General features: G+C 59.0%; 1 protein-coding gene across 1 annotated transcript; it reads right to left on the reverse strand.

Annotated features, from left to right (window-relative positions):
* Positions 1 to 908: 908 nt before the first annotated feature.
* Positions 909 to 16,391, reverse strand: SLC4A1 (solute carrier family 4 member 1 (Diego blood group)). Its single transcript, XM_036071252.2, has 20 exons — positions 16,285 to 16,391; positions 12,661 to 12,743; positions 12,445 to 12,535; positions 11,338 to 11,417; positions 10,293 to 10,473; positions 10,055 to 10,190; positions 9,486 to 9,609; positions 9,263 to 9,341; positions 8,922 to 9,103; positions 8,217 to 8,427; positions 7,778 to 7,990; positions 7,451 to 7,599; positions 7,144 to 7,338; positions 5,804 to 5,977; positions 5,255 to 5,344; positions 4,596 to 4,762; positions 3,826 to 4,079; positions 2,667 to 2,836; positions 2,397 to 2,573; positions 909 to 1,909 (listed from the first exon to the last, which is right to left on the reverse strand). The coding sequence occupies exons 2-20, from the start codon at positions 12,673 to 12,675 to the stop codon at positions 1,829 to 1,831; spliced, it is 2,769 nt and encodes a 922-aa protein (XP_035927145.1). The 5' UTR covers positions 12,676 to 12,743; positions 16,285 to 16,391; the 3' UTR covers positions 909 to 1,828.
* Between the last annotated feature and the right edge of the window lie 4,814 nt (positions 16,392 to 21,205).

Consider the following 21,205-nt stretch of genomic DNA (forward strand, 5'->3'; position numbering starts at 1 on the left):
CGGGCCCCCAGTTCTGGCCCAGCCCCCAGAGCCACTACCACCCCCCAGCCTGGCTCTCCCTTCCCCCACCCCAGTCACAACTCTGGCACCAGCTCCCCACCATGCATGCCACGTCCACCCGGTCCAACCAAGACCCCTTAGCTCCCCCCCTCCGGCTCTGGGAGGGAAAGGCCAACAAGACAATCACTCCACCACAGACGTGTTTATTGGCAAAACCTATAACCAAGCATCAAGGGGAAGGGTGATAGCAGAGTGGTCTTTCCACTTTCCTTAGCAGTGCTCAAGGAGTGGGGGTGGGGGGGGTTGGGGCGGCATCCCAGTGAGGATAACCACACCAGCAGCTAACGTTTACAGAGCGCTTCCTCTGAGGCCTGAGGTCAGGCTGTGCTAAGCATGCGCTTTACTGTCTCATTTTATCCTTACAACAATCCTACAAGGTAGGTACCATTATCGTCCCCACTTTCCTGATGAGGAATCTGAGGCATAGGACGGTGAAGTGGTGAGAGGCGGCTCTCAGCCTTCAGGGCTGCACCTGAGAGCCTCCCGTCAGGGGCCCCCAGCCCCTGGTTCTCCGTTTCAACCAATTCTCACCACTTCCAGTTCTTTCAGCTCTTTTTTATATTTTTGTTTTGTAAAAAAATAGATTATGCCCATACTCTGCAGAGCCCACTGGCCTTTACCCCAGTTGATCAAATCTGGGTTCTCCCCAAGATTCAGCTGGGGTGAGATCGTGGACAGCGCGTCTCAAACTAGAGGCCTGGGTGTTTGTGTGAAGCCAGAGTACAATGAGAGCTCTTAGAAAATACAATCAATAAATTACAAACCTCCCTCCCTTCCCCCGCCCCGTTTCCTCCCACCCCCCCCATCCAAATCTAGAACAGACTGTGCATTGCCCCCCACCCCCCCACCCTGCCCCATGGCAGTGTCTCATCTCAGTTGCCTCTGTATCTGCGGGGTCCGGGGGCCCTCCATAAATGTTTGTGGAATGAATGAATGCGTGAATGGGAGGAGGGAGTGAGCACTTTGGAGTCCTGAGTCCCAGCCTTGATTGTATCCTCACCTGCACTTTGCCCTCACCAGGACACCTCCCTCTGCCCCAGAGAAGAGGGTCCCCGGGATGGGGCTAGGAACAGAGAGGGGGAGGTGGGGAGTCAGCAGGGACATCTCTAAGCATGGGAAGGTGGGTGACTGAGGTAGAGCATAGGGCTCTGGCCTCGGAGTCAGGAGACCTGGTTCAGATCCCAGCTGTAAGGCTCAGGAGCTGTGTGACCTTGGGCCGGCGGGAAGAAGAATGATGACTACCATATGATAGTCCTTTCAGAGTTGACAAGGCCCCTTTTTCACATTTATCTTTGGTCCTCAGTAACCATCCTGTAATGTGGGTATTATTATAAATATACCCATTTTACAGAAGAGGAAGCAGAGGCTGGAGAAGTCAAGGGACTTGACAAGGTCACACAGCATGCAGGAACTTGAACCCCACCCCCTCTACCTCCCTTGCTCCTGCCCCTGTCTTCGCTGTGAAGAGGTTGGCTCAGATCTAAGTCCTCCAGCTTGGGAGCCCCACGTGGCAGTGTGGTGGCAGGAGAGACTGCACAGTGAATTCCCCGACGTAGACCCTACTGACCATCTCCAGCCATAAAAGCTGGTTTACCCCTCATGGAAGGGTTTCTAGACACCCCTTCCATCCCCCACCCACAACCCCGGGGCTCCAGTTGCTACCCCAGGAGGAATCTGAGAGTCCATGAGATACCCGTGAACTTCTGCTTTTCCTGGGAGAGTGGGGAAGTGGGAGGGAGGAGGGAGTTCGGAGGCCCATGCCTTCCCCTCACACGGGCATGGTCACCTCGTTGTATTCATCCCGACCCTCCTCTTCATCGAAGGTCGGCTTGGCATCGTCAGCATCCAGCTGGAGGGTAGAATAGGAAGGAGAGAGGGTGAGCTTCCGGGGCGGGCTGGGGCAGATGAGCCCTCCCCCCAGTACTGAGAGCACCTCTGGAATGAGGAGACGGCCTGGCTCTCACTGGACCTTGGACAAGTCATGTCCTGCCCTCTCAACGCCTAGGTTTGGTCTGGATGAGTTGTTTCCAAAGCGTGAGGGGCCCCTGGGGATGTGGCGCCCCGGCAGGGGAGGGCCTACAGAGGGTGGGCAGGACACCCCTTCGCCAGGGTAGCCCCATGGCAACTCTCACACCGTGGGAGAATTCCAAAATGACTCAGAAAACCACAGGCTGAGTTGCTCCACGGTCAGGACAGCTCACGGGGAACACACCCTGTGCGCTTCTTAACCCCTCCCTGCCCCCAAGCTCTGGGGTCCGGGCCTCCTGCCTCTGCCCTTCCTTTGCCCTCCCTCCTGCCCCAGGTCCGCAGGGTAAGGGTGGGGAGCAGCCACGCACACACTGGAGCTCCAGCGTCCTGAAGATGAGCGGCAGCAGGAGGCGGCGCAGAGGCACCGTGAGGATAAGGACGAAGGGCAGGGACAGCGAGGTGCTGGGGAAGGTCTTCACCGTCCACAGCCCTGCCAGGCAGATGATCTGGATGATCGTGAACAAGTGCATGCGCCAGGTCTTCACCTGCAGGTGGAGGTGGGGGTTACTGCCTGCCCTGCCCTGGGGCCCGGCAACCCCCCCCCCACTCGGGGCTGGGCAGCCAGGAGGGCTCTGTACCCGCTTGACGTAGGGCACATCTGGGTGGTACTTGGACGGCTTGAACAGAAGCAAGACGCGGTCAAAGAGCTGGATGCCGCTGAGGGACGTGACCCCCATGTAGAGGAAGATGCCAAACAGCACAGCCAGGGGGATGCGGGACAGGATGGGCCCCATGAGGATGGACAGGCCTGCAGGGAGAACCACGAACTCTTAGCCCTGGGGGCCGGGGGGGTGGGGGCCCAGAGGGCTGACAGCATCAGGGGCTGGGGAATGAAACCACAGGTACCATATGAAGCCCTTTCTGTGGATCCTCTTAATAGGTATTACCCCATTTTGCAGATGAGGAAACAGATTCAGAGAGGTGAAGCAACTTGCCTGAGGCCACACAGCTACTAAGTGGCAGATCAGGGAGTCAAACTCCTGCCTGCAGGACATCAAAGCCTATTCCTTTAGCCTCAGGGGTTCACAGAGGTCAGAGAAGCCCAACTTTTCTATCACCCCAGCCCAGAATGCCTCCGTCCCCCTCCACCTATCCAAACCCTAACCCTTCTCCAGCTAACACCAACTTCGCCTCCTTTAAGAAACTTCCCTGGCGACTCCATCAGTGACCATGGGCGCAGCCCACACTGAGCCCGGCTGGACCCTCAGCTGCTCCAGAACTTGGATTGACCCCAGTGATCCTCTGTCTTCTCCTCTCCCACCCCAGATTATGCTCGGAGCTCTGCCCTTGACATCAGTTACAGAGCAGCCAAGCTAGAGAGACCGCAGGGGCATCTAATGAACCCACTAATGGCACAGAGAAACTGAGGCCCAGGATGAGGAGGGATACTGAGTCAGCAGCAGAGCAGGGCTGGAACCCACTGTTCACTAAGCTTATGTTGGATAAAGCTCGAATACCGGGTCCTATCTAGAGAAGGCCTCCGTATGGAGCCCCCCTTCCCCTCGCCCACTTCCTCCCCTGCTCAGATGTCTATCTCCGTGCTTGGGCCTTGGGCATTTCCTCCAGAATTCCCTCATATGAACAAAGGACCCTGGGGAGACATGGGCAGGGGGTATGTGGGGAGAGCCGGCTACGAAAGGGTGGGCAGGGCTTCAGAAGGCCCTGGATCCTAAGAGGCAGAGGCTGGGGGCCAGAAGCAAGGCCAGATGCCAGAGAGTGTGGCCAACCCTTACTCACCCACGAGCACAGCAACCAGGAGCCCACTGATCCGCTGCTCCTTGACCTCCGGAATCCGGGCTGCAGCCCCTGGGGCGCTGGCCTTGCCCATGACAGTGAGCGCGTTGGCGTGGGTGACAGAACGAACAGTGGTGGCACTGAGCCAGGGCATCCCAAAGAGGGCAGCCACACCGCCCATGCCTATGACCAGCAGCAGGTCCAGGTGGAAGCCAGAGCCCTTGATCATCCTGCGCTCTGGTTTGCTGATAATCAGCCTTGGGGGGTGTGGGAGGTCAGGGGTAAGCAGTGGTCTCCCTCGCCCCCACCCTCTTTGCCCCCTCCCTCCTTCTCCATACTTGGGTCCCTCTGTATCTTAGTTTACCCTGCTGTGTTCCTCTCCCTTGGAGTTCCTTGCTCCCCTCCCTCCCACCCTCTCTGGAGAATCCAGACTCTAAGAGTAGAAGGATTTCAAGATATCCCCTAGAACGTCCACAGGTAGATTTACGCTGAAGCCAATGAAGCTGAGCTGGTAAAGGTCCCTTCTGAGGTACGCCACCTCATTTTGCAGTTCTCATTTTGTATTCTTTTTCTTAAAAAGGCCTCCCCAAATTATACCCTGTCAGGTCCCACAGAACCTGCCCCTGCCCCTGCCCATCCATCACTCCTGCTCATGAGGAGGGCCCCAGGTTCGACTAAGACTAGCACTCAGTCCTTGCTGTCATGGCTGCCTGGAGCCTGTCCCTTTCCCTGCCCCAGACCCTCCCGGGCCCAGCTCTGCCCCTGGCTCTTACGTGGTGATCTGGGACTCAAGGAAGATGAGGATGAAGACCAGCATGGCAGGCAGGGCGGAGGCAAACATCATCCAGATGGGGAAATGCGAATATATGCCCAGTGGGTGGATGACCCAGCCCCGGGCTGAGGAGTTGGACACTGAGAGGCCTTTAGGCACACTGAGTTTCTGTGGGAGGGGGATTCTGGTGAGAACACTGGGGCAGGGGAATGGGGGAAGGGAGGCAGGGAGAGCCAGGGTCCTGGGCACTTGGGAACTTACTTATACTGAGCACCTACTTTGTACCCAGTCACTGCACTAAGCCCTTTACATACATCTTCTCATTCCCCACTTTATAGATGAGGAAACAGGATCAGAGAGGTTGTGCCGTTTGCCTTGCATCACACAGCTATTTGGTGGCAGACCTGAGATACATAATCAGATCTGCCTGGCTCCAAAGCAGATTCTTTCCTACTGCCCTGGGTTAAGGAGTAAAAAGGCAATTTGACCCAGGCCCTTGCTTCAGCCAGAGGGGTCCTGTAGGGCTGTGGGAAGAACTTGGGGCTCTCGGGGGAGGCAGGGATGAGTAAGGGGAGTTCTAGTTGGCTTCATGTTTGGGAAAGCTGTTCTTGGGAGGGGGCATACTGGGAGAATCAGCTGACAGTAGGAGGAGAGTGTCACCTGGGTGTAGGTGTCCTCGATGAAGAAATCCACCATGACCATGATCAGAATGGAGATGGGGACCCCGAAGTCCCCAATGACCCGTCGCAGCTAAGGGCAGGTGGAAAAACCCAGTCAGCGCCCAGTTGTTTCCCCACCTCCTGCCTCCCACTTGCCCCCACTCCTGCCGTCTCTTCATGCAGGGGGGCCTTGCTCTTCCCAGGGGACCCATCAACATCTAATGCCTTGTCCTGCACCTCAAGGTACCTGCCTCCTTTCTTCTTTCCCTGGCCCAGCCCCACTGCCGGCCCCACAGCTTCTCCACCCCTTTCTAAGAACTGTCCCTGGCTCCCCACTAGGTTCTCAGCCTGGGTAGGCTGAGAAGGAGAGATGGGCTTGCCTGAAGAGTGAAAGCCTAAGTGAGGAGGGGTTCAGGGAGAGCTTGGAATGGGGAATGGGAATCTAGGGTAAGAAGGAGAGCTAATGGCGTTGAGGAACCTGGAAGAGTGCTTTGGACTGGGACAGGACAGTGAAGGCAAGAGCAGGGCTGTGGGGGGAGAATGTACTGACCACGCCAGGGAAGTAGGAGCTGTTCTTGAACTTTCGCAGCATCATGGCGAAGAAGAAGGTGCCAGCCATGAGCACAAGGGAGAGGAGGGCTGTGTTGGGCAGGGGACCCTGAGGTTTGGGCACCACCGTCACATTGTGGTCATAATGCTTCTGAAGTGGATGGTCCTGGAAGATCTGCAGCAGAAAACCAAGGCATCCTATTCTTCTCATTCATCTATCAGTCTGTCCATCATCTATCCATCCATTCATCCATCCATCATCCACCATCCATTCATCCATCATCCAACCACCCACCATCCATCCATCAATCTGTCCATCATCTATCTATCTATCTATCTATCTATCCATGCATCCATCCATCATGCATGCATCCATCCTCTTATCTTCTTCCTCAACCGACAGGGTAACAGAGGGACAATGGGATTCACAAGCTTGGTTTTCAGGAGTGGAGACCAGGCTCAGCTTGGGTGGGGCAGGCCACGGTGGCAATGAGTATACATGTGCATGTGAGCATGCAGGGTCTCAGAGACATAAGGCGGGTGGGCAGGAAAGAAGTGCCAAGGATGGGGCGCCTGGGTGGCTCAGTCGTTAAGCGCCTGCCTTCGGCTCAGGTCATGATCCCAGGGTCCTGGGATCGAGCCCCGCATCGGGCTCCCTGCTCTGCGGGAAGCCTGCTTCTCCCTCTCCCACTCCCCCTGCTTGTGTTCCCTCTCTCGCTGTCTCTCTCTCTGTCAAATAAATAAAGAAAATCTTAAAAAAAAAAAAAAAAAAAAAGAAGTGCCAATGAGGGTCCTAAAAAGGGCTTCAAAGACTTGGAAACAGCAAGCCCCACCAACCAACAGAATCAGAGGCAGACATGCGGCGTCCGCCCTCCCTCCATATCCAACGCAGATGTCCAGGTAGGCATAGTTGAAGGTGCTGGAGCTGAGGAGGCAGGGTGCTCCACCCGCAGGCCCCGTGCTTCTTGAGGGTGAGTGCCAAAGGGGGCGGGGGGGCAGCAGAGCCTCTGGGACCCCTGCTGCCCCTCCATGAACGCACTTTCCCGTGTTCAGTCTCGCACACACACTCGCCTGTGGTCACTCTGGGCGCGGTTGTGACCCGGACATGCGCACACGGAGGCGCCACGCCCCCACCCTTGGGCACAGGCGCTCTGCGCGGTCATGGCCAGAGTACCGGCCCAGAGGCAGCTGGGGTGTCCACGTGAATGTGGTCACAGCCACGCACGATGAAGACACGGCCACACACGTGCCATAAGGACACATGTGCAATGACACGCACGGCCACATCGTTTGTGCACAGAGTCGCACACACACGTGCGTCCGCACTGCCACGGCCCCCACCTTGATCAGCTTGACGAAGGTCTCATAGATGAAGATGAGGGAGATGAGGAAGGAGAAGATCTCTTGGGTGTAGCGGGAGATGAAGCGGACCAGGAAACTGCCCTCGAAGGCCACTATGAGCACCACGAACAGGACCAGCCAGAAGCCAATCCACACGCGGCCCACAATGTACTCCAGGTTGTTTTTAGTGCAGAACTGCAAGGGGGTCAGAGAGGCCTGGGTCAGGCAGGTGGGCCCAGGCACCGTGCATCAGGCAGGTGGGGCCAGGGCCGGTTACAGGGTCCGAGTGGGGCCAGAACAGAGCTACCGAGAAAAAGGCTTCTTCAAACACGAGCAGGGGTCCTGAGAAGCCAACTACAAGCAGGGGCTGAGCCGCGAGCAGGGCGAAGAGAATGCCCTGCACCGCAGTGGAGATGAGCAGCTCCGACACCCCCATCTGGTTCTGGGTCTTTTCTCCTGTGGGTAGAAGTTACAGTGTGGTCAAGGTCAAGAGGTCGTTTCCAGGCTCTAATAGAGCATTGCACGGGCAGGCTATGGTAGGGGTCCAGACTGTCCCATTGGGTCAGAAGGCAGGGCCGACACAGAGGCCAAAGGGTCAGAGGTGAAGGTTAGGGAGTCATGCAGAGGCACTGACCCAGGAGGCCACCGAAGGTGATGGCAGGTGACAAGGCAGCAAAGTAGATGAAGATGACAGCAGCCAGGACCTGGGGGCTGAACGCGTCTGTGATGTCACTCAAATAGTGGGGGTAGCGGCGCCGGATGTCACGCACCAGGCCCCCAAAGAGCAGGCCTGTCCGCCGCAGAGGGTCGTCTGGCCCAGCAGGGGCCCCTGGGCCCCCATACAAATCTGTAGTCAAGGACAGGACCATGATCACAGGGGGTCACGGGAGGAGGCGTGGGGAGAGAGGAATCGCGGGGAGAATCTTCTGATGGGAACTGGGTGGCCGTGGAGGCTGGGAGGCATGAGGACAGAGAGAGGGGACACCCGGGTGTTGGATGGGAGGAGGGGAGGCAGGGGCTCGCAGGGCCGTGCTGGGGTCTCTGAGGGTCTGTGGGGGCTGCGGGGCAGGTACCCAGACCCTTGTAGAAGCGGGGCTCGGGCTTGGCGGGGCTGAGCAGGTAACGCCTCCTCAGCAGCTCCTTCTGCACGGGCACCAGACTGAGCAGGGCCTGCTCGGAGGGGGCTTCGCAGGGAGGCAGCACCAGGCTGCAGTCCAGGAAGCCCTCCAGGTTGCGGACCAGCTCCGCCTTGCTCTGAGCCAGGTAGGCATCTGTGCGGAACACCTGGGGGCCAGAGAGAGGGTCAGGGCTGCCGGGACCCGCTAGATGAAAGGACCCAAGAGTCCACATCCACGGCCTCCGGGAACCACAACCCTCTCTCCCGGCTCCTTCTTGCTAGGAACTGCTTGCCCTGCTGCCCCCCCTCACTTCCATGCCCACCACAAAAGGGTTTTGGGGAGGCAGACAGGGCCTTGAGTGGGGAAAGGAGAAAGCACTAAAGCAAACGGGGTAGCTTAGAGCAGACCAGCTGGAACTAGAGTAGGCCAGATGAGGCCAGACCTAACTGGGTGGACCCAGGTCAGAGTGGCCCTAGACAAGGCCCGATCAGGCAGGGCCAGGCCAGACCACCTGCCCCTGGCCAGACAGGCTAGAAGCAGCAGGGTGAGACGGAACGTGCCAGTCTAGCACAGCTCCGGTGAGCCAGGCCCGTCCAGGGAGTGACCTCAGCTGCCACCCAGCCCTCAGGCTCCCCCCACCCCTCCCCAGCCCCTCCTCACCCTCTCGGACATGAGGGTGGCCGCCGCCCGACCGAGCTGGGTGTAGTCGACGTTGGGGGCCTCGGGTCCCAGCAGCACAAAGAGGAAGCGTACAAGCACGGGGAGCCGCACAGCCTCCAGCTCCGTGGCCTCCTGCAGCCGCACGAAGCCCAGCACCGGGCGCTCCAGGAACTCTGCTCGGCCTGCGAGGGGAAGGGGCGGCGGGAGGCGGTCGGGCCAGGCTGAGGGGGTGCTGCTGGGCCCATGCTTCGGGAGAGGGGAGAGGGAGGCTGGGCCGGGACAGGAGGTATAGTGTGGGGGGTGGGGGTGGGGGGGTTGGGGTGGAGGCCCCAGCTGCTTACCCACGAGCACCAGGGTGGCCTCCGAATCTGGGGGAATCTTCTCTAGAATTCCAGACGGGGAATGCCCTTCTGTGCCCTCCTGTCCCCGTTGGAAGGAGGCCAGTGAGGGGAGTCCCCTGGCCACTCCGAGCATCCAGCCCCCTCCTTCCCTAACCACTCTGTTTCTAACCCTGTTCAGGTGGGTCGCTTCCTGGCTCTCCCCACAGCCCTAGTACGGCCTCACCTGTTCACAGAAGAGCTCCGTCTCTAACGAGGGGTGCTGGGAGAGCAGAGGCTGTGAGGGGTTCCCGGAACGCGTCAGAACCGTGGGCTTCACACCCTCCAGGGCCTCCAGGTCTCCGGCATGGCTGTGGAACACACAGGGGACACGGGCTGAGTAAGCTGTTCGGGCCAGGCTGTTAGTAGCTCGGAGACCCATGGGGGGGGATCAAGTAGCGCTTCCCACCGAGCAGACTGGAGGGACCCTGGGGCAAAAGGACAGTCAGCCTCCTTTGGCAGGGTGTTGTGGATGCGAGTGGGTGGTCTCCGTCTGGAATGACCGGGTGGGGCCAGGTCGGATGGAGGGAAGGGCCTTGAGAGCCTGCCCTCCTGAGGACCAGTAGCCCCCACATCTGAACACGGAGACACGGCCTCCCCTCAAGGGGTGTCAGAGGCAGGAGCCATCGTGGAAGAAACGTGGGCCCTGGTCTGGGGGGGGAGGGGCCCCCTGGGCCTCCAGGGAGAGCTCGGGGCCATGGGCCGGGGAGGCGGGCCCTTGGGCTGTGGAGTCCAGGTCCTGGCGGGCAGGGGCACCTGTGCCGGAGCAGCAGGACCCGGAGCAGCAGGTCTCGGGCCTCAGGCCGGATCTGCTCCTCGTAGATGAACCCGTCCAGCAGCTGGTTGGCCACTCCCGCCAGGGAGGTCTCTGGCAGATCCAGGAGGACGGTACCTGCAAGGGGTGGAGGGCTGAGCTGGACGGCTGGACGGTGGCCCCCCGGCCCGCCACCGCGCCGTACGTGCAGGTCTTGGGGAGGGGCCCGGCGGGGCTCACCCTTGGCAAAGGCTTTCTGCAGCTCCAGGAGGCTCCAGAAGGTGAGGTAGGACAGGTGCGGGCGGCTCCAGACCCCGTCCTCCCTCAGGTTCTCCTCCAGCCGCACCCAGTGCGCTGCCTCCATCCACCGCAACTCCTGGTTCTTCTCATCCATCACCAGCTCCTGCAGCTCCACGTACACCTGCAGCCCCACAAGCCTGAATCAGTGTCTCGGGCCCGGGGCAGCGCCCTGCGGAGACTGGCAGTCCAGGGCTTGGTGGGCATTCAGCAGGCTCTGAGAGATGTTTGGAGGAGGGCCAGAGTCCTGGAGCACTCAGGGCAGACCCTGAGCTCAGAGGGGACTGGCAGGAGAAGCAGCCTGGGTGCGTTAAGCGAGGTAGGAAGTAGGGGGCCGGGTACAGCCCACAACTCTGGCTCTATTCCCCAAATCCCTGACCAGACCCTTACCCCATTTCAGAGGCATTTGGAGAACCTCTCGACCAAAAGGGGTGCTAGAGTGGACACTTGGGAGGGGCAAAAAAAAAAAAAAGAAGAAGCCTTTGGAGTCATCGGGTGGGTCTCCTGCCTCCAAGACTGTTGAGTGGGCTCAGCATGCACTTGGGTTTCCTTGGGGCCAGCTGGCCGCTCCCAGGGGCCTAGCTGAGGGCAGATCCAATTTCCTAACCAGCTAGACAGTCTGATGCCCAGCAGGGACGCGTGGGGCCTGGGCAGAGGGGCACGTATTTAATCCTGTGCTTCCCCAAGGAGCCCCTGACAGCCCGGCCAGGGCCAGAGGGCCGCGGGAGCGCAGACCTCTGGCAGTCACTGTATCTCTGCCCAGGGAGCTCCCTGCTCAGTGGAAGAGGGACCCAGGTCTCCCCCCTCAGCAGGGGTGTCCTCTTCCCTTCTGCCTATTTCCCGGGATGCCAGCTCCTTCTCCACCTGTTTGTGGGGTTCCCCCATGCTGAAGCTGGGCCTATCCCTCTTCACCTCCCTTCTCCTGGTACAAGGGTGGGTGCCCCAGGCAGCACAGAAAAGAGAATTGGGCGATGCCGGGGGTCCTCACCTCGTGGGTGGCTGCGCGCGATGTGGCGTCTGGGCCTGGGCTGGTGTCGTAGTCTGTGGCTGTTGGCTCAGCGTAATCAGCTGAAAACCCGGAGGCAGGTTAGCGTTGCCCCCAGATAATCCCCCCCCTTAGGGTCCTCCTGCACCACCCACAGTGAGCCTCCGAGAGCCGCCCCAGATGATGCCCCACTCCTTCCCGTTGCTGCTGCCTCGGACCCGGGTGCCCGAGCCCCGCCCCACCCCTGCTGCTCAAGGGTCTGTGGTTCCCTGTGCCTGTTCTTGGCCCAGCCTGGCCCTTTCACGCCCCATCCGAGCCTTGGGAAGACCCCTGGGAGTCATCTTCAGTGGTGACAGAGAGGGTCACCTCCAAGGTGGAGAGTCCTGAAGGGCAATTCGCCGGATTCTCCTTGGATCTCCTCCCTCTCCTGCCACCTTCTGGGACCAGCTTCCCTTCCTTCTTCCTCCCTGCCTCAGCAATCCCACCAGCCCAGTACTTCTCCCTGTCTCGTAGTGGGGCTCTGGGAGCCAGGGTGGGGTCTGCCTTATATTGCCCCCCACTCCCCACCCCACTCCCAGCTCTCATTTCCCAGAGGGGCCTCTTATCTTCAGTACCAATTGCCAGCACTTAAGTCGTATTGACAGTAAACAGGTCCCCACCTGGGGCTCCCCAACTGAGACCTTGGCAGGGCTGGGAAGGTTTCCCGATGTCTCTCTGCCCTGGGGGTCCCCATGGCCCCTCATTTCTCAGGACCTCTAGGCCCCCAAACAGAATGATGTTCCCAGAACAGGCCCTGGGCCTGGCCTAGAAGTCAGCATGGGACGGGCACAGATGGCATGTGGGCTCATGCCCTGTCGCAGGCGGGCCTGGCTGCCCTGTCCCAAACCAAAGGGCCCGGCCATGGGTGACTAGTCCTGTCCCCTGCCCCCCAGTCCCCTCCTGTGATCATTTCAAACAAAACTCTGTTTATCCTTCAATCAGCCAGGATTGTGGGAGAACTGGCCCTGGGGCTTGGGGGGGATTTGTGGAGAAGGGAGAGGACAAGTTCCCTTACTGTCTCTGTCTGGGGCTCAGCAGCTCATCCCAGCAAGAGAGAGAGATGGGGCTCACCTACTGGCTCTTCCACCTGAAGCACAGGGACATCTGGGTCTTCATACTCCTCCTGTTCCAGAGCATCCTCCAGCCCCTCTTCATGATCCTCCTAGAGGAAGTGGCCATCAGGGCTGGGCTGTGAAGGGCTTCTCGAGCCACCACGAAGGTAGGAGTCCAGGGTTGGGTTCCCAGAGCCCCCAGATAGGAGCCCGGCAGACACCACGAAAGACTCACCTGCCAGTCCTCCATGGTGCTGTCCTGATTGTCCAGTTGTCCACAGCGATCCAAGCCCCCAGCATAACCCGCACCTCGGGTCCCTGCAGGGGGGAACACAGGCTGAGTGAGGCCCAGGGCATCCTCCTCCCAGAGGAGGCTATATTTGAGTCAAGGGGGATCCCAGATGTTGAGAGGCAGTGGGGTCAGGGGAAGAAAGTTGGGGGGGTGGGAAGGAGCTAGATTTGTGGGGTGAGAGCAGGTGTACAGGGGCCGGGAGAGCTGGGGCAGGAAGAGGAAACTTGGCTGGCATCAGTCAAAGGGTGTTTGAGAGGATGGGGTGTCCTTCAAATTCAACTCCTTCTTCCATCCACCAGTCCTCACCTGGCTTCTTTTCCTGTCCATCCCCTGGACTTAGCCAACTCCAGGGGCATGACCTGCTCTTTCTTCAGGGAACTTAATTCCCCTGAGAGTCTTCGCAACATACCTTCTCCCAGAAACAGCTACTTTCTCCTAGGCATGGGGCTGTAGCATCCTTGGGAGTGGCTCACAGGTGTTGAATGAGGTGGCCCTGTTTCTCTCCTCCACCCCTTCACGAACTCCATCTCTCTTGCTCGCTCCCCACCTATCCCATTGGCCTTACCAAGCCCTTTCCTGCCCCAGGGCCTTTGCACACACAGTTGTCCACATCTTCAGTGACCCTCTGCCCCCGCACCTCATCCCTTCTCACATCTCAGCTCTTCAGATTCCCTTCTTGACCACCCTAACATTCACTAACCCAATCTGTCATTTTCTGGTTTCTTGATTCACTTGTGTATATATCGTCCGAGGAGGCCTCTAGAAGGGAAGCCACTCGAGTGCTAAGATCCATGTCTCAGTCCCCATTGAATCCCCTACTCCTAGCAGAATGGTTGCCACAGAGTAGGTGCTCAATAAATACGTGCTGGGTGAAGGTAAGGGTGGCTCCCCCTTGCAGGCTTGGGCCTCTGGAACTGAGGAGTCAGGATGACTAGGACCCAGCCAGGAGGAGACCAAGCCCTGTGTCTCAGGTTTGCTCAGTTGTATCTCTGGCAGAGAGGAAGGTATGCTCACCCCAGGAATGTGAGGCCCAGCCCGAGGGGAGCACAGAAGTCCCCTAGGGTGGCCCCAGCCTGGGTGTGGAGGGGCTCCCTTTCCCCCTCACCCAGCAACAGGGATTGGGGTTGGGCGACAGACGTGCCCACTCTGTGCCCACATGGCGCTGAGCAGTGGGAGCTGAGATGAACAAGACACTGTCTCTCCTCTCGAAAAGCCCTCAGCCCTGACTGGGGAGGCAGCTGGGAACACGTGACAGGCAAAGTGCTTCAGGAGACGATACGTCCCCCAGACAAATGAGAGATGAGCGGAAGGTGTTGGGTGCCAAGGATCATATGGCAGGACGAAAGGTAGAATGGACTGGTGGGGTTGGGGGTAGAGTGTCTCTGAGGGGGGAACACTGGGGCTGGGCCGAGAGGCACTGGTGGGATCTGAAGGGCTGGCAGGTGGGGAAGGATGGTCCAGGTGTGAGCATGAGCATGCAGAGGTAGGCGCATGCCAGACGGGGCTGGCTGCTGTTGGGGGGAAACAGGGCAGGGAGGGCGTACGGACAGAACGGTCCAGGGACATTTCCTCCTGGTGGTGCTGCAGTCCCAAGAGAGGGAGAGGGAGAGGGTATGGCAGAGCCCCACCAAACTGAGAAGGGCAGTGGTTCCTGCATTAGTAGGGGAAGTGATGACCAGGGGACGGTCCCAAAGCCCGAGGACAGGGCCGTCCCTACTGCACGGGATTTGCCCCTTGAGGTCCCTAGTCATGCACCTTTTCCTCTCCTTCTTCTGTCCCTCTCTTTCCTTTTCTCCCACCTCTATTTTCTTTCTTCCTTCTCTGGCCTTGCTCTCTCCTCTGCCTGGGCCTCAAATCCTGAGCAGTCTCAGGCCTTAGGTGTGAAAGGTCCCGCCTGTGGGGCTGGGACTCTGCCCTCCGTTTCCTGTCTGGGAGGTGGATTGGTCAGAGGGGCCTCCAGAGCCAGAGGAGGTTGCCTGTCCGCCGCTGACTGGCTGAATAACCTTGGGCAGCCCCCAGCCTCTCTCTAGGCCTCAGTCATCCCAACTGTACAATGGGAGGGCCTTCCCACCAGGGTTCTGAGACCTCAGTGAGAGAGAAGAGGGGAGAATGGAGGTGCCTGGAGCTCAGCTGGGGCCTTAGAGGGTGCCGCTGTGACTCAGATTGCAGCCCCCCCCAGGCCCCCCCCCTCCAGCTGCAGGCCTTGCTCTGGTACTGATAAGAGCTTGGAACCCGATCACGGCCCTGCGTCTGGAAGCTCATCAAACACCTGGCAGGACTGCCAGCCAGGGAAGGCCAGATAAGGGTGAGCAGGGCATCTGGAGCCCCGGAGGTGGAGCACAGCTGGTAGAGGCTTCGCGGGGGGGGGGGGGGGGGGACCAGATGATGGGGAGGGCTCCCTGGTGGTGTAACACTGTCTCTGTGTAATCGGCCCCATACCGCACAAAGCCATACGGCCTCATCTCTTAGAATCCTCAAAGCACTCTGCCAAGTGGGTAATGTCACTAGCCCCGTTTTACAGATGAGAAAGCTGAGGTTCGGAGAGGTTAACTTGTCTTGGTCCTCTGGCAGGTGGGTATCAGAGGCAGGACGAAACCCTGGCCTACCTGACTCCAGCTGCATCTCTCGCCATCACTCTGAGTTGCCCTCCAGAAGAGAAAGCAGCTCTAAGCTGATTGAGTGCTAATGGGTTGAAAGCATGGACTCTCCAGTCGGCCTGCCTGGGTTCAGATGCCAGCCCTGCGACTTACTGTGTGACCGTGGGCAAGTGACTCAACCTCTCTGAAAACCTCAGTTTTCTCCTCTGCAAAATGGGGTAATAGTAATGATACCTACCTTATAGGCCTGTTGTAGCGCTAAGTTGATCTACATAAAGCCCTTGGAACACTGCCTGACACAGAAAGAGCTCCGGGTGGATGTTGGCCATCATTATCAGTGTGACTGGGGATCAAGGTCAGACTTGCTATCTTCATCTCTTTCTGATCTTCCTGCAATTCCCATGGAATTAGCCTAAATGCTTTGAGATCCTCGGGTGATGGGGGACTCCTCCTTTCCCTCCAAACAATCCCTAGGCTGGGGACAGGGCCGGGTCTGCCTGCTCGACTCCCTGGAAGTGTCCCAAATGGGAAGCAGTGTCAGCGAATAACTGTCCTCACAAGAGGGGAATAGGATGGCCTGTGGGTCCCCATGTGTGGAGGAAAGAGGGGGCTGGGGGGAGAAGACCTGAGTCTGTGGGATCCAAGGTGTTGGTAAATAGAAGCCTGACAAGGACCCACACCTGGAGGGGGATCCGATTTGCCCCCCCCACCAGCCACACATAGCTCCGCTGCCACGTGCCCGCCTTTTTTTCCTAACACCTGCAGCCCCGCGCTCCCCAGCTGTGGGTGCCAACGGGCCTGTGCCCTTAGGGGTAAGAACACACATCCTCCCATTTTCATCCCACCCACCTGCACCCCCTTGGAGGTTGGGCGCCTCTGTCCACCTGGGCACGGATTCAGGGTAGGTGCCTGCAGAAACCCTCAGGACAGGTGCCGCAGGACCACCCCAGCCCCTCCCAGCCCTGCTCACCTGCTTACGAGCCTTGGGGTCCCTCAGCGAACTCCTGCAGCCACGGGTGTCCTCTGCCACCAGCTGAGCTCACACCTGCTCTAACAGCGCCGAGTCCTGGCTCCCAAACCCCGGGGGCAGCTCCCAAACCCCTGACTCATGCCCCCGCCTCCTAATCTGCCCGCCCCACCGTCCCAGGGAGCCCCTTCCCACCCCCCCGCCCTGTTCCTTCTGGGTGCCCAGTAAACAGAGTTATCTCTCACACACATCTGGACAGCTGTGCGTCTGGCCCACCCCACCCCAGCCGGCCAGCCCCCAAGGCCTCCTGCTGCCCTCCTGGCTCCCAAGGACTCTCCTGGGTCTTCCTTCATGGACTAAGGTTCGATGGCTGGGTTCTCGAACTCTCAGCCTCCTGGCAGGTGTGCCCGCAGCTCCTGGATGCTCCCGTCCTGCCTCTGTCCTCACTCTGGCCAGGCTCCTTTGCTCTGGCCCCAAGAGACACAGGTGCCTTCTCTCTTCTCTCTCGGTGACTTCCCTGAACTCGTTCGTGCTCTACAGCCTCGCCCACAGGGACCTGCTCAGTGCACAGAGGATCCAGGCAGCCCCCTCGCCTTCTTGCCCCAGACTAGGGCTCCTTAGCCACCTGCTCCCTAAGACCCCGGATGGCTCCAAAGAGCCGGTCCCTGGGCGCTAAGACGCTGCCAATGAACCTGAAACAATGTCAGGTTAACACAAACAACCTTCCCCACACGGAGCTCAGAGCTCACAAAGCCCCAATGTTTGGGCACACTGGCTCTTCTGTCGGCAGCCTGGCCCAGGCCCCCAGGCCAGCGCAGTCCGCATTCTCCGCCCCCGCCATGCCCCTGCCCACACCCCCCAGCAGGGCAGCCTCGGCTCCTGGGGGTGCTGGGGCCAGTCACCTGTCCCTGGGCTCTGGTTGCTAAAGAAGCAGAGACTGAAAGATGAGTTCAGATGGGCAAGAATGAAGAGAGGCTTGAAAGCAGACAGAAAGGGGGGTTTGTAGATACTGCTCTGGGCACCGAGAGGGGAAACCTAGCCCAGCACCAAAACCCACTGGCTGTGGGACCCTGGGCAAGTGTCTGCCCTCTCTGGGCTTCAGTGTCCTTACTATAAAGTGAGAGGGCCCGGTTCTGTGGCGACCAGCTTGGAGAGTCCCCATTGCCAATTCAGACAGACAGGACAGAGAGATGGCATATCCAGCAATTTCCCCACACTTTCCTGGGTCTCGACCACAAGCCGGCACCGTGCCAAGCCCGACGGAGACGGAAAGGGGCAGCCAATTCCTCCTGTGTCTGGGCACTGGCTGGGGGCTTCACCTGGAGGTCATACCTAATCCTTGCAGTCTCCTCAGTTCCCGCAGACGGCAACTGCAGGGACAGAGTAGTCCAGCGGCTTCCAGGTGAAGAGAAGAGCCGATGGACTGATGGGGGCTCTGTGCGGGCCCTGCGCCCAGCCCTGCGCCCAGCCCTGCGCCCAGCCCTGCAGACGTCAGGTCCTTATTGCTGTTCTCTGACAGATGAGGAAGCCAGGGGCCAAGAGGTGGGCTACTGGCCCGGGCCTCTTGGCTGGGGGAGCAGGAGCAGGGCCTTGGGCCCACTCCCCGCCTGACGCTAGGCCCTGTGCTCCCTCCTGTCCCCCCCCGCCCCGGCCTCCATGCTAGTCGCTAATGGAGGCCTTGGCTGAAGGCAGCTGGGGGATGCCTCCTCCTTCTCCAGGACTGGTGCTCACTCTGGGCTGGGAGGATCTGTCTCAAGCCCTAGCCAGACTGGGCTGCGGTGGCGACAGCAAACGCCAGGTGCAGACCCTGCCCTCTCACCGCAGCCCGGAGGGCCCGGGCACCCTGCCCTGCTGCCTGCCCCGGGAGCGAGAGGTAGCTGGGGGCAGGAGGCAGCACGGGAGCCCCTCTCCCCGGCCCAGAAAGGACTGGCAGCTGGGGGGTGGCCGTGGGAACATCTGGCCTAGGAGGACGGTCGGCCCAGCTGTTGGGCTGTTCTGCAGGTACCCCCCCTGACAGCCCCCCAGACACGCAAGCAGCAGCAGAGTGGATTGGCTTCTGGTTCTTTCTACTCACACCACGTGTTCTGGGTCGTTCTCGTTGCCCTAACTGAATGCTGATGTTTCCCCAAATCTGCCCAACATCACGTTTTGCTTGTTTATGCTTTTCCAGGAAGAAGCGATGGCTCCTATCACTCATTTTATTCCAACTTGGGCTTTGGTTCATCTGAAGGCTCCATGAGTCTGGCACTGGGCGAGGCGCTGGGGAAATAAGAGAGGGGCTTACCTCCCTTTAGCCATGGCCCTGGGCCGGACGGAGATGGTCAGAAAGCCTGGCATTTGGGGGAATGAAGCAGGGCCCCAGGATGCCTTGAGTGTGTATCCTGATTCCCTCTTCCCATGGAGTCCCTCTTACCACCCTCTCCTGTCCCCCCACCCCGCCCCCATTTCCTAGTTCTAAGGGAAGAGCCTACCAGGTTCCCCTCTCCAAGGTTCATGGGTGTCCTTATCCAAGTCTGTGCTCATGGAAGGTTGGGAGCCAAGGCCAAGTGTCAGCAGGAACAAGGGACGCTAAGGGTGGACCCCCGGGCTGAGCCTGAGGACGCCCACCCTGAGCAGTGACTTGGTTGCACTCTCCGTATGATGTTATTCCAGACCACACAGCCCAGATCAGGGACTGGGACACGTTACCCCAGAGGGAGAACTTCTGGGCAGGGAGTACAGTTCTCCTGAAGGATGAGACTTTCTCACTTTCCATCATCCCCGGATGTAGTAGTCCTCAGTGAGAGGTGAGGACTTGGCAGCAGGCCTTGGGAAGGAGGCTGCCTTCTCTCTCTTGGCCTGAAGGAGCAGAGGCTGAGATTCCACGTGAGAAGCGGGGCGGGGCATGGGGGTGGGGTGGGGGGGAATTCATGGCAATTCAGCTAGCTATCCCTTGCAATAGACTTGGCAATGAGGTGTTAGTTGGAGTAGCTTGGGCCTGTGACCACTGAAGGCAGACGCAGCTCATAATCTCACACCTGCTCTTGGGTACCCATTGGGTGAGTTTGGCGGCTCTCCCCAAGCCCCCAGCAAAGCCTTGCTGGACAGTCCCCCTGCAGGCACTGGAGGGAAGATCTGGGCCCACGTTCAGGACAAAGACGGCCGTGGTTTGCAGTGGCCGCTAAGGGGAGGGGATGTCCAGATGGCATGGTGTAACCCACTGAAGGGAGCCAGGAGGCTGCCAGATGGGACAGGATCTGGCCAGGTGACATGGAGGGGCCCGTGGGTATTTCTTGGTGAAGATATGACTTCCTGTGCCCTAATGGACTGGGGACTCAAACCCTGGGAAAGTGCCCCATGGCTGGGACATCTGGGCTCAGTGGAACTGCTGGGGCAGGAGGCTTTGCGACCCAGGTGGATACGTGACCTTGAACTGGCCATATCTTCTCTCCACTCTTGGTTTTCCTCTCTGGACTGTTGTGAAGACCAGATGAAATGAAGAAGGGATCGAGCTTGACAACATCCCCCTGCTAGGCCCTGTGCTCTAGGTAAGGGACACAGGTAAGGGACCGATTATGTAGGGGGCGAAGGAGCCGTGGGGACTGAACCACACAGCACCCGCCCTCAAGGAGGCCCTGTCCAGGGCGGATGGCAGCACATAACAACCACAGAGTGCAATGACAGGGCTAGGAACAAAGGATGGGCGGGCCTGAACGACAAGTAATTTGGGAAGTGGAGATGTCCCCAGGGAGTCTTCTGAGCTGAGTCTTAGAAAAGTGCATCAGAAGAGGGAGCAAGGCCTCCCACATGGAAGGACCAGAGGTGTAAGGTACAGCATGAGTCGGAGGTGCAGAGCCGGCCGGGGGTTAATGGAAGTGGGGCGGTAATCCCTGCACATTATGAATGGACCAGTCAGCATTAGGGCAGGTGAGGGGTGTGGGGGTGGGAGAACAGGGGAGGCGGTGGGATGGGAGTGGGAGTGGAAAGGAGCTCAGGGATGAACCAGCCCAGCCTTCCTCTCTGGGAATCCTATACCCCCACCATCTCACTCCTCAACCACCCCAGGAGCCTCCCATCTGATCACCTGGCTTCACTTGGGCCCCCTAGGGGCCCTCCAGCACTCAGAATGACCTTTTATTTTATTTATTTATATATTTATATATTTATTTATTTTTAAAAATTTATTTATCTATTTGAGAGAGAGTGTGGGGAGGAGGGGCAGAGAGAGAGAGAGGGAGAGAGAATCTCAAGCAGACTCCATGCTAAGCACCGAGCTGACACAGGGCTCGATCCCAGGACCCTGAGATGAGGACCTAAACCGGAACCAAGAGTCGCATGCTTAATTGACTGCGCGACTCAGGCGCCCTGCAGAGTGACCTTTTAGAAACAGGTCAGAAGACATCACTCCCTTGTGTAAAATCCTTCATGACTTCCCCCAACGTGGGGTGACACCCACTCCCTACTGCAGGCCCCTCCTGCCCTTTGCTCACCCCACCCCCCTTCCTGCTCCACTAAGGCACCTGCATCATTCTTTTTTTTTTTTAAGATTTTATTTATTTATTTGACAGAGAGAGAGCACAAGCAGGGGGAGTGGCAGGCAGAGGGAGAGGGAGAAGCAGGCTCCCCGTTGAGCAGGGACCCCCCCCCCAAAGCTGGGCTCCATCCCAGGACCCCGGGATCATGACCTGAGCCGAAGGCAGACACTTAACCGACACTGAGCCACCCAGGCGCCCTAGGCACCTGCATCATTCTTGCCTGTCTCTCTCCACCCTGCCTGGATGCTCCCCGGCTGCTCCTGCTCACCATTCAGGCCTCTGATCAATGTTACCCCTGCAAAAAACCTTCTTCGACCAACCATTTAGAGATACCCACCACCCCACTCTATCACAGTGTCAAGGAAAATCAGGGTGGACTGTGTGTGAGAGAAAACCCAAAATCTCAGTGG

This window comes from Halichoerus grypus, chromosome 2 (genome assembly GCF_964656455.1).
Source record: "Halichoerus grypus chromosome 2, mHalGry1.hap1.1, whole genome shotgun sequence".
Classification (NCBI taxonomy): Eukaryota; Metazoa; Chordata; class Mammalia; order Carnivora; family Phocidae; genus Halichoerus; species Halichoerus grypus.

Bases quoted from the DNA above. Each gene is read 5' to 3' on its own strand.
- SLC4A1 (XM_036071252.2), bottom strand. The intron at 7,339-7,450 runs GTAGCTCTGTTC...ACCCCCTTGCAG, and splicing joins TTGAAGAAGCCTTTTTCTCG to TTCTGCACTAAAAACAACCT. The intron at 2,574-2,666 runs GTACAGAGCCCT...CTCCACCTGCAG, and splicing joins ATGTGCCCTACGTCAAGCGG to GTGAAGACCTGGCGCATGCA.